This window comes from Syngnathus leptorhynchus, chromosome 2 (genome assembly GCF_054491065.1).
Source record: "Syngnathus leptorhynchus isolate UIUO chromosome 2, UIUO_Slep, whole genome shotgun sequence".
Classification (NCBI taxonomy): Eukaryota; Metazoa; Chordata; class Actinopteri; order Syngnathiformes; family Syngnathidae; genus Syngnathus; species Syngnathus leptorhynchus.
This window is the reverse complement of record NC_141196.1, coordinates 19,120,732-19,137,304: the sequence shown is the minus strand read 5'-3', so window position 1 is coordinate 19,137,304 and position 16,573 is coordinate 19,120,732. Positions and strand designations below refer to the sequence as shown.

The 16,573-nt window shown below is 40.1% G+C and overlaps 1 protein-coding gene across 3 annotated transcripts; it reads left to right on the top strand.

The window, feature by feature from the left end:
• The first annotated feature begins 2,320 nt into the window (after positions 1-2,320).
• On the top strand, positions 2,321-16,573 carry LOC147061150 (matrix-remodeling-associated protein 5). 3 transcript variants are annotated; one of them, XM_085905911.1, is made up of 17 exons: positions 2,321-2,407; positions 2,610-2,746; positions 6,304-6,433; positions 6,590-6,828; positions 7,124-7,275; positions 8,356-10,612; positions 10,754-11,326; positions 11,437-11,674; positions 12,198-12,454; positions 12,513-12,682; positions 12,878-13,396; positions 13,498-13,669; positions 13,924-14,184; positions 14,317-14,443; positions 14,611-14,691; positions 14,790-15,936; positions 16,020-16,573. In XM_085905911.1, the coding sequence occupies exons 1-17, from the start codon at positions 2,321-2,323 to the stop codon at positions 16,571-16,573; spliced, it is 7,101 nt and encodes a 2,366-aa protein (XP_085762037.1). The 3 variants fall into 3 exon arrangements, with proteins under 3 accessions (XP_085762037.1, XP_085762035.1, XP_085762036.1); XM_085905909.1 differs by having other exon boundaries at positions 8,356-11,299; positions 12,198-12,492; positions 12,527-12,682; XM_085905910.1 differs by having other exon boundaries at positions 8,356-11,322; positions 11,454-11,674; positions 12,198-12,468; positions 12,539-12,682.

Genomic DNA, 16,573 nt, shown 5'->3' with positions numbered 1-16,573 from the left:
TCTTCCTTATCAGGACCTTTCCAATAGTGGGGGAAGAGAAAGGAAAAACGGCAGTAAAATAGGCCAAAATCCAGACGTCATGTTTTAAGGCAGAGCAAGAGAATAGTTGTGACGTGGTTTAACCAAATGCGAGAGTGTAAAATAAATCTTGGGGATTAATGAAAGCCAAAAATGTGATACATGTGATGTTGTGGCTTGTGTGATTTTGTTAACCTGACACACTCTTCTCATTAATAAGTTTTGGCCAGGCATTGTTAATCACAAAAATAATCTTTGCATATTGAAAAATATTTTGGGAGCAAGGGAAAATATTTTCATGAGAAACAATGTCTGAGATTGCAACAGTTGGCAAACAACAAGCTGGGAGAGTAAAAAGAAAGAAAAAAAAAGAATGGAAAATAATGCCCTAATGTTTCCAGCAGACTGATGTGGAGAGAAGAAGGGGAGTTATGGGGAGGTGGAGGAAAGGAGCGTAGGTGTAGGAGGAGATGGAGAAGTGCAGCATTCCTGTCTGAACACACCAAATGGGACCAGAAAGGAGGAAAGAAACTAATCTGAAATCCAGATGCTTTGAGGACCAACAAAGGGTCAAACTAATCCAAACACACTCACAGAGCTCCATCCCTTCTTGTGTTCTCTGAGGTTTTTCTCAGACTGCAACAAGACAGCAGAGCGGACTAAGTCGTCAACTGGATACTTTTATGCTTTCTTTCGTCTTGTGAAACTTTCAAAGACGCAGTCAAAGCTCCAGGACTTTAGATCGGGTCTTTGTTTTAAATAGTCTGTGCTGTCCAGTGGAGGAATTTACAAGTGAGTGTGTATTCGACCTGATTTCATTCATAGATATAACTTGATCATGCAATCATAGAAAACTTTGAATTGTCACTTGTTTGCCATATGAGAAAAAAAATGCTAAATTGGTTGTGAAAAGGATTTAGAAGCACAATTTTGTGTGCCCGTTTTATAATCATTTGTTTGTGATGGAATACCGGAATATCTGAATTTATATTCTCGTAAAGGAGATTCTTGCTCAGACAGGTTAATGAGGATTTATGAGATCATTTCAACATAAGCTGTAATGTAAACTAGTATTGTCATGTTTGAAATCACAGCGTGCTGGCCTCACCTTAAATCTTCAGGCAATATCTTTTTTTTATTATTTTTTTTATTTTTGATCAGATGCCATCATTAGAGGCATTCATGACATACCTGGACCTTGGACCAGGATTTTTCAGTGTGGGCTTCGCTATTTTCGACTCTCCTGGGGTTCCTCATGATCACGCTCAGCTCCCTGAAAGCATAAAACTGGTCCACAAATGATCTCAGCTCAGTCTCTGCAGTCAGCTGCACCCTGTGTGGCCCTGTTAACAGCTACCAGGAAGTACCAGGGTGAAATGGGTGCACTGCACAGGAATGCAAATGCGTCAGTATCAATAATCATCAAGATGGGGGTCATTTCTAAAGCATTTCTATATATTCCATTCCTAAAGATCTTACGTACTTCCAACAGATATCTAAGAGTTTGTTCCGCCTGTGAGCAATAACACTCAGGTGAGAAAGTTAAATTCAAATGAATCCATGCTAATTGTCAATGCTGTACCAGTCACGTTCCATGTAAACACGTGTAGGTTGTGTTTACTGTTACAAAGGAGAGAAGGTTTTTGGAATCTCGATTTCTGAAAATCGTACAGTGTCTGGTCAAGTTGCGCAAGAATCTTCTCACCTGTTGTTTTTGCGTATCCTTTTCCCTTTTTTTTCAACATGACCATCATATCTGATCACATTTTGTTCTGTCCAAACTGGCAACCTCTATCTTGCACTCTGTTTTTACTGTCTCCTGCGACTTCCGTCCTCTCCCACTGTCTCCAATCTGGTGAAGTCATTAGTGAGGAAGACCATGTAGAAATGTAGCTTTGACCTAGGAAGACAATTCCAGACCACTTTATAGTTGACACAAGTTGGATTTTTTATTGCTCTTTAAAGTTACGGTAGTATCAAAATGGTATTTTTCATATTTGAGGTGAGGTGGAAGACGGTGAAATTTCACCTTGTCAAATACGAAGAAAGCAGAAGCAATTTTGTTGTAATTGCTCGTATTGAGGACTTGAAATATAAAACTACATGAACCGGAGTATACCAAATATTACGCATTTTGGGGAAGAATATTGCACATTATTACATCTGGCTGCCATATTATGACTCGTTAATAATAATTAATAATAATAATTGTGTACAGAACTGTTATTAAGTATAATGTTAATCCATTACCCATGTTTTTTGCAGATGCATTAATGGCGTGAGCATCCTCAGTGATTCAGTTATGGCGTTGTGGTGGTGCATAAAGATCTTCTGCAGGTTGACTGCAGTATGCGTTCCCCTTCTCCTCTCATCACTACTATGCCTCATGGTAAATAGCTTAATTACATAAACTGTTTCAATAAAGTTCAACTTGCTTGATGTTCAAGTAAAATTAACGGTCAGGTACAGAGACTGGAATTTTCATATATACATGTCCTTTTACATTGCCAAGCTCATTTCATGCTTGTTCTATGATTCATTTTTTGGTGTATTGATGGACAATGCGAGCTGTTGTGTCTCCCTTATTGCAGACCTCCCCTGCACATGCTGAACCCTCCTGTCCTCAGAGTTGTAGCTGTCCAAGCGTTAAAGATGTTCACTGTACATTCAAACATCTCACAGCTGTACCCAAAACATTTCCTAAGGACACAGAGAGACTCAACCTCGGGTAAGACTAGGACACATTAAAAACTTTCTCTTCTGGAAAATCTAAACAGGGCAACTGAAATACTTTGGAATCTGTCGTGGGTTATATCAAAGAAACTATCATTACATTTATGACACAGTTATTTCATGAAGACATCTTTTTTGGGTGTATGTAAAATTTTAAATGGTGTATGTACTTGTCTCAACATGTGAGACCATAAAACATTACAGTTTCTCTATTCTTATTAAAGTTCATGGCTTTTTTAAACTTCATTATATTTGACATATCATCAGGAAGATAATCAAACCGCAACTCACTGTGCATTTAATATGTCAACTTCTGTTTGAAAGCCAGGAGCTAAAGGTTTAGCACCAGCATGTGCTTCCAAACTGACTCTGAAGTGGGGAAAGCTCCTAATCACTTCCATGTGGGTCTTTGCGTAGTGGATGAAGGTTTGAGCACAGTGGTCTCATACAGTAGACAAATAACGGTTTCAGGTTTCAGCACAATGGTCTCATACAGTAGATAACTAACCCTGTAATTAGAAGCCATACAAATCTAAAAGACCAAAACCTCTATCAAACACCGTACGTTGACTAAAAACAATTACCATGAAAAACGACAAGGCTAAAAATCCTTGACAAAAAAAAAGAAGTCATGCATCATGTTTTTGTTGGTATAAACATCTGTTAGTAAACTGTTCTGGTTGATGGAGAGTAATATCGTTCATAAAATGTCCAGGAGCTAAAAAGAGAGAACAATCTCCCTCTTGGAGATATCAACCCAGGTACACTGATGGTATATGAGTGATTCAAATGATCAGGATAATTATCCAGCTTTTGCAGATCTTGATGATTATCTCATCATTCTGATTAGAGGTGTTGCACCAGGGAGACATAGAAAATATGCACTGGACCCCAAGGGGGTCTATGGGGTATAAATTGTTAGCTTTAGCTTCCGAAAATGTTTTTTCCTTAAGGTCTTCATAACATGTAGAGACTATAGTGATGAACTGAGGTCCTTGGGTAGAGAATGAAATAACTTGTCCCAAGGACCAGTAAATATGGAGGTTAAGGGTGCCTTAAAATTAGATTGCAATTCATGGTGTTAAAAATAGTTCACTCAGAAATGAAAATGTTTGGAGTGACTTCTGTCCATTGCATTAACTTTATTTTCTGCATTCACTGAAAAATGTCTAAAGTAAAGTTGCCTCATGACGATAGACCTTATAAAATTATAATTTGAATCAGAATCATTAATATGGAAAGTACAATCAGAAAAAGCCTCTCTTTATCCATACTCATACATGCCACCACTCACACTCTGCGGACAGAACTCGTCATGACCAACAGTGGAGTTACTCTATAGCCTAGCTGTCTGCAGAAGAAGCATGACATTCATCTGGAGGAGATTTCAGTTCAGCACAGTTGCATAGGCTCCTCACCAGTAGCAACAACAGGTGGCAGCAGCTGCTCTGACATTGGTGGGTACACAATGGGGAATTGCTGTCCATCTTGTGACCCGCTCTCCCTTTCTCTCCATCCCCCCTCCCCTCTCTCTCAACAGCTAGGGTTTAATAAAATGGAAGGCAGTCAGTAATGGCAACAGTATCAAGATAATGATGGAACAAACTGATGACGAGAGAATGAGACAAGGTTTATTACCCGATGTAATCGGGAATGTCAAGGAACAGGTGTCGAGGCAGGTGAGCACAAGAAAGAGCGGAGGGCAGGACACGAACATGGGCAAGGCAAGTTCATTTGTAGAGCACGGTTCATACATAAGGTCATTGAAAGTGCTTTACAGCTTCGTAAAATTACAAGAGGGCAAATGGTCAATCCATAAAAAATCCTTTATCACTTCATTTAATAGCAATTTTAACACCGTTAGCGTTAAGTCCTGTCCGTAAGAGATAACTCCTTGAGGTGTTCAGAAGCCGAGATGGTTCTGATCTGATCTGACAAGGAGAATGAACTGGCCCATGTTCACCTGCCAACAATGACACATTCTATATGTGTGTCATATGTAAAGTTGTGGTCGCTGTAAAGCTAGATATTAATTGGCCTAGAATTTTACAGACTGAACAACAGAGGACTCAGGATAGATCCCTGGGAAACAACACAAGTCATGGACAATTGGTCTGAGTTGGTTACAGTTTGACATTTATATCAATCATATTATTTTTAGACAGGAGAAAATCAGTAGGTTGTTGTTATACAACTTTGCCTTAAGTATGGCAGGTTTAAGATGCGATGGTATTTGAGTACTATGACATTGAAAACTGCTCTTCTCTTTTAAGGCCTTTGAAATATTTCATTCTCAAGTGGCATATTGATGAGTTTTACAAGCAAACCGCTCAGCACACACTAGGAAAGTGGTGCATAACTCATCGAGGCAGCATGTCATTTGATTCACACTGCAATTGACTCAAACTGTACTTTGACTGAAGGAGTCATGTAGTGCAGTAAGGAGATAACACACTTGCAACAAATATAAAGAGGCCCTAAGTTTCTCAGGGAAGCAATGTTGAGGTTCCCCCTGGTTGAATTAATCATTTACTAGTGAATGACTCTCATGTTAAGAAAGTATTTCATGGTAATTGTATGTCATTGATTTGTGCGTGTTTACGTGATGCAGAGTACAATCCTACAGGAATCATGAAAGCACATCAGCAAACCAGACATTTGGAGGGAGACCAGACCTTCAGGGAACTGACATAATGGACTTTTCAAAACACCAGACCACCCACTTATCCATAGTTCAAACGCACAGCTTTGGTATACATTCATACGAGGCATATTCTGTGGGTTGTATTTACATTTTTGGACGGTTTTGTTTACTTTTATTATAGTTGGACTTTGTTATGGAAATACATCCAAAAATAAATTTAGCTCTTAATATTTATCCTCTCACTGAATAATGCTGAGGATCTTATAGAGAGCAGCCGTAATAATAACAACATAGGAGCAAATATATTATTTTTCAGTGTGTCAGCATTTAACTGTGAATTTGGCCCAGAAACGACATGGGTTATCCTATTTTCGTCATTAATAATGTTGGTAAAAGTGTCAAACCTCTGTTTACTTGCAGCATATCTCTGAGAGCAACAGAGATACAGTATTTAGCAAGCCATCGCCTGTTTCTCGTTTAAAAATTGGCAATTGCATAGTAGTGAACTTACTGGACAATATCATTTCTTCTTAGTACACTCAAAGTTCCTCTTCTTAGATTTGGGGGTGTTGTTCTGTGTTGTATTCAGCATGACTCTTGGAAAGATATACTTATTTTAATCTGCTGAAAGTTGGAGAATACACAGGTTTTTCAATAGCTCTTTGTATTTGAATTGTTGGTATGATTATGAACCAAAGTTTTATTCACACGTGCTCCTGCTGCTTTACAGCATGTTACCGTCATTAAAACGAGGCAGAGGAGGCCAACATAGAAATGGTTTTCACTCACTATTTGTAGTGGCGATTATCTATGGTGGGAAAGTGGAAGTGGATGGTCATATGTGGCCCACACTCGGAGTCCTCCTTGTATCCTACCAACAGGTAAACATTTTGCTCTCTTGCTTACAGATATAATAGCTTGACTGAGGTGGAGGCATCAGACTTCAGGACTCTACGGCAACTGGAAATGCTCTTGATGCATGGTAACGACATAAGCGCAGTCCACCCAGGAGCATTTTACAGCTTGCGGTCACTACAGGTACTGTATATGTGAGTGTGTAACACCATTACTCTTGTTATCAGAAACCATCCATAGTAATTGATAATAACGTTAAGGAGTAATATATATATACCATTTTGTGAACTTTGATGAATGGGCCACTTTTTGAGTAACATGAATTTTGTATTTTTTCAGATATTGAAACTGAGTTATAACAAGCTAACAATTGTGAAACCTGGACTGTTCGAGGGTCTGGTGGGTCTGGTTCGCCTGCATCTGGACCACAACCTCATCAGCTTTATCGAGCCATATTCTTTTACGGGTTTGACGTCACTCAAATTACTACAACTGGAGGGGAATCTTCTCAAAGAGATCCATCCTCATACTTTTATTACAGTGTCACTTCTAGGGAACTTTTGGACCTCTGGCCTCAAGTAAGTTAACAAAAATAGACAATTTTTTTTTGTCTTTTTGTTTTTGAAGGTACAATATCAAAATTAATGAAAATAAAATAAAGTGATAATGTCTCTTTATTGGTATCAAGTAATCCCTATAGTTCATGTCAAGCAATTACAAAATGTATTTTGTTAGTGTCACTATTTATTTTTTTTACACACAAATATTTGAAACAAGGAAGCTTGTTTTTCGAATACCCATCCCAGTTTTCGGCCACTTTGCATTTCCATGGCCTTTAAATTTCTTGCCTGTTTTCATTTATTTTTGTTTCAGGCATTTACACCTTTCAGATAATATGTTGGAACAGCTCCCTGCGACTGTACTGTACACGTCGCCGAAACTGGAAATTCTCTCTCTTCATGGTAACCCCTGGACCTGTGATTGTCAACTTCACTGGTTGATACAGTGGAGTGCTACACATGAAGGTATCGTATAAAAAGATGTTCACAACCCTCATTGGACTCGGATTGGACTGAAAAAGCTCAGCCTGCAAGTTAATGTATTTTGTATTTCAACACAAAACGTTATAGGAGACTATGAAGTTATTTTGATGAGCTTGTTTACGCTTACGTACACGAATCACAAATCAACTGAATTAAACTGAACCAAACTTGAGTAAATATTCAATTGCAAAATAATAATGAAAAAATAATCTGATTTTCACACAAATGAGTAGATTAAAATGTTAGTTGCACTACACTTTAGGGGGATAATGCCACTATTATTCTGGAGTTCTGTTTACCGGAAGTAGTAAATTCACAAAACCAAAGCTTGATCAAGGTTGCAAGAGCAACAATGCAAAAATATTGGAACCCAAGAATCTTGAAAGTACAACCCGCATAAATTATTTCATCCCTCACCTTTGTTTTCAAACCAATTTAATTATTGTTCATAATTGTTGTTGGATTAATTGTGGGTGGATGGACGGACGGATGGACGGACGGACAGACGGATAGACGGATAGACGGATAGATAGATGGACAGATAGATAGATAGATAGATAGATAGACAGACAGACAGACAGACAGACAGACAGACAGACAGATACATACATACATACATACATACATACATACATACATAGATACATAGATACATACATACATACATACATACATACATACATACATACATACATACATACATACATACATACATACATACATACATACATACATACATACATACATACATAATATTATTTAACAAATCTGAGACTTTGTTGATCACATATTGAGAGTGATCATCTTAAAGTGTAACAAAAGTAACTTTTTGGTTCCTCAACATTTACAAACAGTACATAGATGTGTATTATATGTGAGACGAATTTGGGGAGTTTTGTCTAGCTATGATTTTTGCATCTATCTGACAAATAACAAATGTGTTTCAGAATGTTAGGCTTTCAGTGACCATCACTGCATCCTTCCTACCTATTTTCCTCCATTACATTTAACAATAATAGATACTTTAAAAAGTTAATTGATCCCACCTTTTCTTGTTTCCAGGTGTAATAAAGTGTAAAAAGGACCGTGAGACAAGCACAATAGAGGTTTGTCCTCAGTGTCTCTCTCCCCAATCCCTGAACGGCACCATATTGCTTGGATTAAGAGAAGATCAGCTTGCCTGTGAAAGACCAGCTCTTCGCTCTTCCCTCAAACTGTGGGACAACCCTGTGTGGGCTGAATCTGACACAGAGCCTGACCTCCCATATACCCGAGACTATGAAAAGCCCTTAGGCCACCTAAGTTTTGTTCTCTCAGATAGTCATGGAAATAATGCTCACGTGGACTGTGATATGCGCCACCCAGGAGACAATTCTCATATAAACTGGACAGTGAATCCACGATCAGTTCAAGGGCTAACTGTCAATGTATCATTAGCAACCATCCTGGAGTGTGAGATTGATCGGGAAAAATTGCAAAATCTTTGGCAACTGGTTGCGTATTACTATGAAAGTCCTGCTATCTTGGAACGAGGGCAAGAAAGAGCTAACACTAGCAGAAAAACGTATCAATATGCCCAAGTTCCAAATGAAAATTCTCCTTATTTCACAGATTTAAAAGGGTATTTAGTGGCAGAACCAGCATGGCTGCTTCAACACAGAGTCACATTAAAGCTTAATAGACAACAAACAACAACCAAGAAACTGGTTATGGATTTTACAACCGTAATCAACCAAAAAATCACCAGCCACAGAGGGCAGCAGGAAGCCACCGACCTTTCTTCCTCTTGGGCAATGATTCACCGTGCTACTGCATGGCGGGTCAATTCTGTTCTTGAAGGGTCAAAGGTTCACTTAAAATGTAGTGTTGTCACTTCAGGACAGGAGGTAAAAGTGGAGTGGATGCTTCCAGATTTGTCCATTGTGGAGGGTGTGTCTGAAAAACTCAAAATTGATGACAAAGGGGATCTTGTGATCATGAATACATCACAATCTGACTCTGGTCTCTATCACTGTATGATCAGAACAAAAGCAGGGGTGGATTTGGTGTCTTTGAGGCTTACTGTTAAAGAACGATCACCAAGCCCCACCGCTTTCAATGGACAGAAAATTACTGTTGGAAAGGGAGGTTCGATCTCACTCCCATGTGAGGTGACATCAGCACAGCCCAGTCAAACTGTTTGGTACATGCCCACAAACAAAGTACTTCTTCCCACACAAAAGACAAGAAAAGCAGCAGTCATGGAAAATGGTACTTTGGTGGTGAGGAAGTTGATGGAAGAAGATTCAGGGGAATACAGTTGTTTGGCCTCAAATCTCTATGGAGTTGACATGCTGTCACACGTGGTCGAAGTGACAGGGGAAAAGGTCTCTGAAAACTCTGAAGTACAGACAGAAACAGAGCAGCAAATCTCAAATGCTGAAACGGAAGAGGGTTCGGCGGGAGATTACCAAGAAATTACTCGCCCTTTTGCGACACAGGTTTCTACGGTCGAAACCCAACGAAGGAACCCTGGTTTGCTTCCAAACAAAATCCCAAAGAAAGATTTTAAACGAAAACCCACCATTGTTGCGAAGACATTGGATCCAAATTACTGGGCACAAGTTCTGGCTCAAGCCAATGCTAAATTACCCATTGCACAGGCCTCAGAGTTGGCATTACCGTATTCTACCACTGTGATTGCCCCAGCCAGTTTTACCAACCCTGCAGCAACTATTTCTTCTTACACAACTGCGAACAATGAACCAATTACAACTATTTCTGCGTATGGGATAGCGTCACGAGCAAAAGAAACACAACCCAAAACTTCACAGACTCCATTTGACAGAAGTACAATGTCATCCCTTAACCATGTTAGTAGAATAACAGAAAAAAACAATGGAGAAACTACAGTCATCAGAACCCAAGTTGAAAAAGCAGAAAATCGGCAACATGGTTTAGGTAACAGGAAATTTGTTCCTGGTCGCACAAACCGAAGAAGGCCACCTTTTAGGCGAAGAAAACCACCTATGAGAAGAATTCATCCTGACCCCAAATCATTTTTTCATTCATCTACGATGCTCAAATCTACTTTTACCCCACCAACGACCACAATTATTACTACCACCAGCTCTAGTTGGACAATACCCAAAGAAACTATTGTCACCAGTGACTATCAGACAGAGAAAATTAGCGGTAATGAGCATAGTGGAAGCACGCACAAAAGAAAAGAATCCAACTCTGAAAGTCGTCATACAGGTCTGGATCATGAAAGTGGCTATTCATCTTCTCAATTAATAAAAGACATAGAATCCAAATTAGAGAATTTGTCAGAAACACATATTTCACCTCATCCAAAAACAACTATTCCTCCAAAGATAGAAGCCATTTCTCTTCGCAATGAAATGACTGATGTGAAAACAGAGCAAGTGAATACAACAAAAAATATATCAGCAGGGATGGATGTGGAAATTATGAAAGGAAAAAGTGAGATGGAGAGAGCGTTAAAACCAATAATTAGAGAACAAGAAACCCAAACAATAAACACAGAGCTTCAGATAGTGAGGGAATCATCTAAGAACGAGTTGGTCACAAAGAGTTACGATACGTGGCATAACATACTTTCAACATCCCAGACACCAAAGCCAACCATTCAACCATCCATGGAACAAAATACACAAACGCAAGCAAAAGTCTCTTCTATCAAAGAGACCTTCAAAACCTTTCACTTCAACAGAGAAAATAACAAAGATGACAACATTCATACGGACGCTGAAGAGGTGGATAAAGCAGGAACAAAGCCTGAAAAGCCTTATGTTCCAACCGTTCCAATTCATCCCTGGTTACAGTGGCACAACCAAAGAAAAGAGCAACCAAACTCTGCTCAGGTGCCACAAATACATCAAGACAGAAATCCAGAGAAGCTGGGCAATATCAGTAGGCCACCACTGCCTCCCCGCATTCCACCAACTTCCTACTGGCCTTCAAACCATCATTACCCTATCTATCCTCGTTGGCAGAGGCCAGAGTCATTGCCACCTCCCAAGCAAGGTAGGTAAACATGCTTGTGATTGATCATACAGTAAATAGTTTAATGTAAGTCATGCCAATTTAACTGGATCATACGTATTGTGCTGGATTGGTGGTATGTGTCTAGGCCAGAAGTTTTCTCTCTCTTCCAGGTGCTGTGCCCACACGTGAAACCAGGCTTTTCCCACGTGGAAGGGCTCAAAGCCCAGTTAGCACCAACAAACCAGAGATCCCAGCTAAAATAGTGGAACCCACAAGCAACATTATCAAGCCAACAATGATTCATTCTTCCCAACAAAATAATCCTTTTGATGTCAGGACTCAAGTCAGAGATCAACTGTTACTATCAAAGCTGAGAAACAGATACAGACAGGTAGGCTACAAGTGTGGTGGTTAGCGGGTGTAGAAATGATTGCTTAGTCCCATGCAAAAAGTAATTAGCATTCATATTACATCACCAGTCTCATCATCATCATCATCATCATGTCATGTCAAGTCAAGTCAAGTTTATTTGTATAGCCCTAAATCACAAGCAGTCTCAAAGGGCTTCACATAGACAAACAATTGACAATTATTCTAGAAAGCATCCCCTGATCTTGAGCTCCCAAAAGGGCAAGGAAAAACTAAAAAAAAAAAAACATCATCATCATCATCTTCACTGAATCAGAATTAGGAATGAGTTGTTTGACAATTAAACAAAAAGGACACCATTTGATGGGCTTTTTTTCCACTTCCGTGTTAATAGTTAGACCTTTGAGGTCTTTTCCAATAAGTGTCATTCTTCTGATTTTACCATTGCTGCAACAACAAATACAATGGTAATTTGGCACAGTGATCACAATGAAGCATACATTCCAGGTTTTTACTAATTGTTCTGTCTATGTACATTTTTTCAGGCATATATTGATCGTCTTTCTCAGCTAGGAAAAATAGTGACACTCAAACCGCTCATAAACCACAACAATCCTCAGAACCCCATTCAACCCAGTGCCATTCCCCTTACCAGACCTTCCCACCTCAGACCATTGCCGACACGCTCCTCTACCCAACTAACTACAAACCTAGCCAAATCAACAGCATCTTCCTCCTCTGGTTTTAATCTGACCCCACCCTCTCCCCATCCTACCACCTCAGGATTACAACATGGGGATCAGTGGCATGTTCGAGGTATGCATCTAAATTTTCTTCATTGTATTGAACAATGTATCAAGTATTTTAATTGAAGTGATGCTGTTAGGAGCTGGTGCTGGTGGGGCCAAATCCCGTATCACTACAGTGAACAAAGCCAGTGTGTCAGTCTTGGCAGAGGATGAAGCTGTCCTACATTGTAAAGCAACAGGGAATCCCGAGCCCAGCATCACATGGACAAAAGTATCCACAGGTAAAATTAGAAAATGATAAAAAAAATAGTACAGCAGCATAATGTGAAATAATTTGCAATCTCCTAAACTTGAGAATGTTGACTTGTGCATTTGGAAACAACATCTTATGCAACTTTAAATTAACATGAACATTGGGCTCTTGTCCTTGTGGTCCACTCATTGATTTCCTTCCTTGATTTGTTTTCTCTCCGCAGGTGCCACCATTCCAGCCAACACCAAGCACGGTTCTCGGTTTGAAGTCTTCCAAAATGGAACTTTTGTAATTAAAACAGTCCAGCTACAGGATAGAGGCCAGTATCTCTGCACTGCCCAGAATAGGTTTGGATCAGATCGCATGGTTATTAGCTTAGCAGTTCAAACTGAGGCCCCCAAGATCCAACCTCCCAGGTCGACAGAGATAGCAAACTATTTAGGGAAAACTGTGACACTGGACTGCCTTGCTTCTGGAAAACCCCCAGCTCAAATTTCCTGGATTCTACCGGATGGAACATTTGTTCGAGAAATTGGGACCATTCATACTCCTATCTCTCATATGTCTCTACTTGAGAATGGGACACTGCAAATACAGTCAACCAATTTCTCCAGTAAAGGAGACTATAAATGCATTGCAAGTAATGCAGCTGGTGCGGATACAATCACTTACCATCTTCATGTTGCAGCCTTGCCTCCAAGCATCAGTGAAGCTGCGAGTGACACTGTAATCATTCCGACAGGTATTGCACACAAAACAAACCCCAATAATGTCCTACCACTTGCAGCTTGACGAGTAGAAAATATTCTCAATGCAATTTATCATCTAATTACATCTACCCAGGGAGGAATGTATATGTTCATTGCTCCACGAAGGGAGAACCTTTGCCCACTTTGAAGTGGACACTGCCATCAGGGATCCAGGTCAAGCCATCACAGTTTTTGGGGCATAAGCTTTTTGTCTTTCCCAATGGGACGCTGTATTTCAAGAATGTCTCACCATCTGATGCAGGGAGGTATGGGATGGATGTATTTGTGTTAGACATATTGTATTGTTGTATATTTCAAGGGACAAAGTATGTTAAAATATTGGTGAGAGCAGGAACAGTATTCTCAGCAAGCTATTCATTAAATAATTACAGAGTACAGTTACAAGCATATTCTGCAGGGTTCACTTAAATCATTGTGAAATTGTGAATTCAATGAAGACAAATTATGTCAAGACAATTATATATTCATCATGTTATTGTCCGTTTTGCCCTCCACACAGGTACGAGTGTTCGGCCACAAACACGGTGGGCATTGCAAAAAGAACTGTCCGTCTTGAAGTGCGGGCAGATTCCTCCTCACATATCCGTTATCCTCCTCTTCCTTTCCCTGCTACTCATCATCATGCAGTGCCATCTCGCCAGCACTCAGTTTCTGCTATGTATGGTTCTGCTGTCTACTTACACTGTCCAGAATCAATTGGCTCCCCAAGGGGGACCTTCTGGCAGCTGCCCTCTAAAACTATCATGGAGCATCACTACAGGTTACAAAAATACCCAGCGGGAAACTTGATGAATCAATACGAGAGCGTTAAAATTATAACATTTTTAAATGCTATTAGATTTGTGTAAATCTTTTCATCTTTGGATAATTTCTTCTTTCCATCTGCCTCCAGTCCAGAGAGACCAATTAAAGCTTTCCGAAATGGGACTCTGAGGATACTTCAGCTAACAGAGCTGGATGGTGGAAATTATCTGTGCTTCTTTCAGCGACCAAATGGAGAGGACATGGAGGTCTTTCGGGTATGATTAGGACAGAGATTATATCTAAAACTGTGTATATTTGTTGGTAATTACCTGTATTTTTCCTATATCCGCTCAAACATCAAACATGTATCAGCGGCAGTAGACAATGTGAAGAAAAAATGTAGATCTCATCACTCTTTCATTCATTCCATATGTACGCATAGGTGGATGTCTTGATGACCCCGCCTAGAATCGAACATGTGAGAACAACACAACCGAGAGTAAACTTTGGCGAAAAAGTCCAGGTACTATCCATATGGAACTGGCTGTCGTACTGTGGTTCAGGAACGTCAAGGGAAAATAACGTATGAATACTTAAATATGTGTGTTGTGTCTCTCTTAGGTTGACTGTGTTGCAACTGGCCTCCCAGATCCAGAAGTCTCCTGGAGTCTACCAGATGGAACGCTAATCAACAATGCCCTTCAGTCTGATGACAGTGGCGATAACAACCATCGCTATGTTATATTTGGCAATGGAACATTACTTCTTCAGCAGATGGACAAAAAAGATGAGGGTGACTACACTTGCTTTGCCAAGAATAAGCTAGGTAAAGATGAGAGAAAAGTTAGTGTCAAGGTTGGCCCGAATCCCCCAAGAATTACTTTCAAATTTCAATCTCTGGTCACAGTGAAGTATGGAGCAGTAGCTCAACTAGGTTGTCAAGCTACTGGTGAACCTACACCACAAATCTTTTGGATCTCACCGCAAAATGATGCAATTCCAATGTCATCAGACAAATTTGAGGTAATGGATAATGGCATGTTAATCGTTAAAAAAGTAACACTAGCCGATGAAGGGAAATATGCCTGTGTGGCACGAAATTCTGCCGGTGACGACATAAAAAATGTGATTCTTGAAGTTGAATCCAGGGAACCTTTTATCAATGGCAACAAAGGCAAGAGTGCCAAAAAAGTGGTAGGCATTTCTTATCAAACTGTATTATTAGATTGCAAGGTTGAAGGGAAACCTGAGCCAAGGGTTTGGTGGGTTACTCCTTACGGCCAATCGCTACAACTTTCCTATCTCAGTGGTCGCTTTCAAGTACATCAAAATGGTAGTTTGGAAGTGAGAGGAGTGAGAAAAACAGATGAAGGACAATACCTGTGTCTGGCCAAAAATCATCTAGGTGAAGCATCCCTATCAGTTGAATTGGACGTGGCATCAATAGCCGAGAAACCAAGTTTTGCTGTTCCTAATATTGAACTCCTATCAATTAAACATAATGGTGGAGAATTGCAGCTGCAGTGCACTGCCCGTGGAAAACCAAGCCCAGAGTATGTATGGTTGCTACCTAATGGGACCATGCTTATGCCTGGTGTTAGACTACAACGCTTTGCCCATCATCATAATAACGGGACTTTGTGGATCTCTCAACTGGCTGCAAGTGATAAAGGAGTTTACAGGTGCATAGCAAAGAATGTGGCTGGTCAAGCAGAGAAGCGTTATGCATTGGAAGCAGGAAGGAAGCCAGTGATCAGAGGGTCAACAGGTAGGTACAGCATATTTTTCACTTGTTATTCATTATCTTTGTGTCAGATTTTCTTGTAGTGCTGTTGTTTTTTCATTCTACAGGTGGAATAAAAATCACCTATGGCCAAACTCTCAACCTACATTGTACTGTTGATGGCTGGCCGCAGGCATCGATCACATGGACCCTGCCCAATGGCTTCACTTTGGATAAACCTCAATCCATTGGTCGAGTTACGTTTCTTGCCAATGGGACCCTCCAAATGAGACAGATTGCAACTTTTGACAAAGGGACATACATCTGCAAAGCCTCCAACTCTTTTGGCACATCATCGTTGTCGTACCCTATCACAGTAATGGTTCATCCACCACGCATCACTAGTATGCTGTCCTCCATTACCAGAGTGAACAGAGGATCACCTGTTAAGTTAAATTGTGTTGCTACAGGTGTACCCAAGCCGGAAATCTCTTGGACTTTACCTGGCCGTACTACGCTGGTTCCACATAACCGCTACATAGTTCAAGGAGGGATCCATATGACAGAGGAGGGTAGCTTGGTCATACAGAATCCAGTGCTCATGAACTCTGGTATCTACAAATGCAATGCCAAAAATGCTCTTGGAACAGATTTTAAATCTACATACCTACAAGTGATCTGA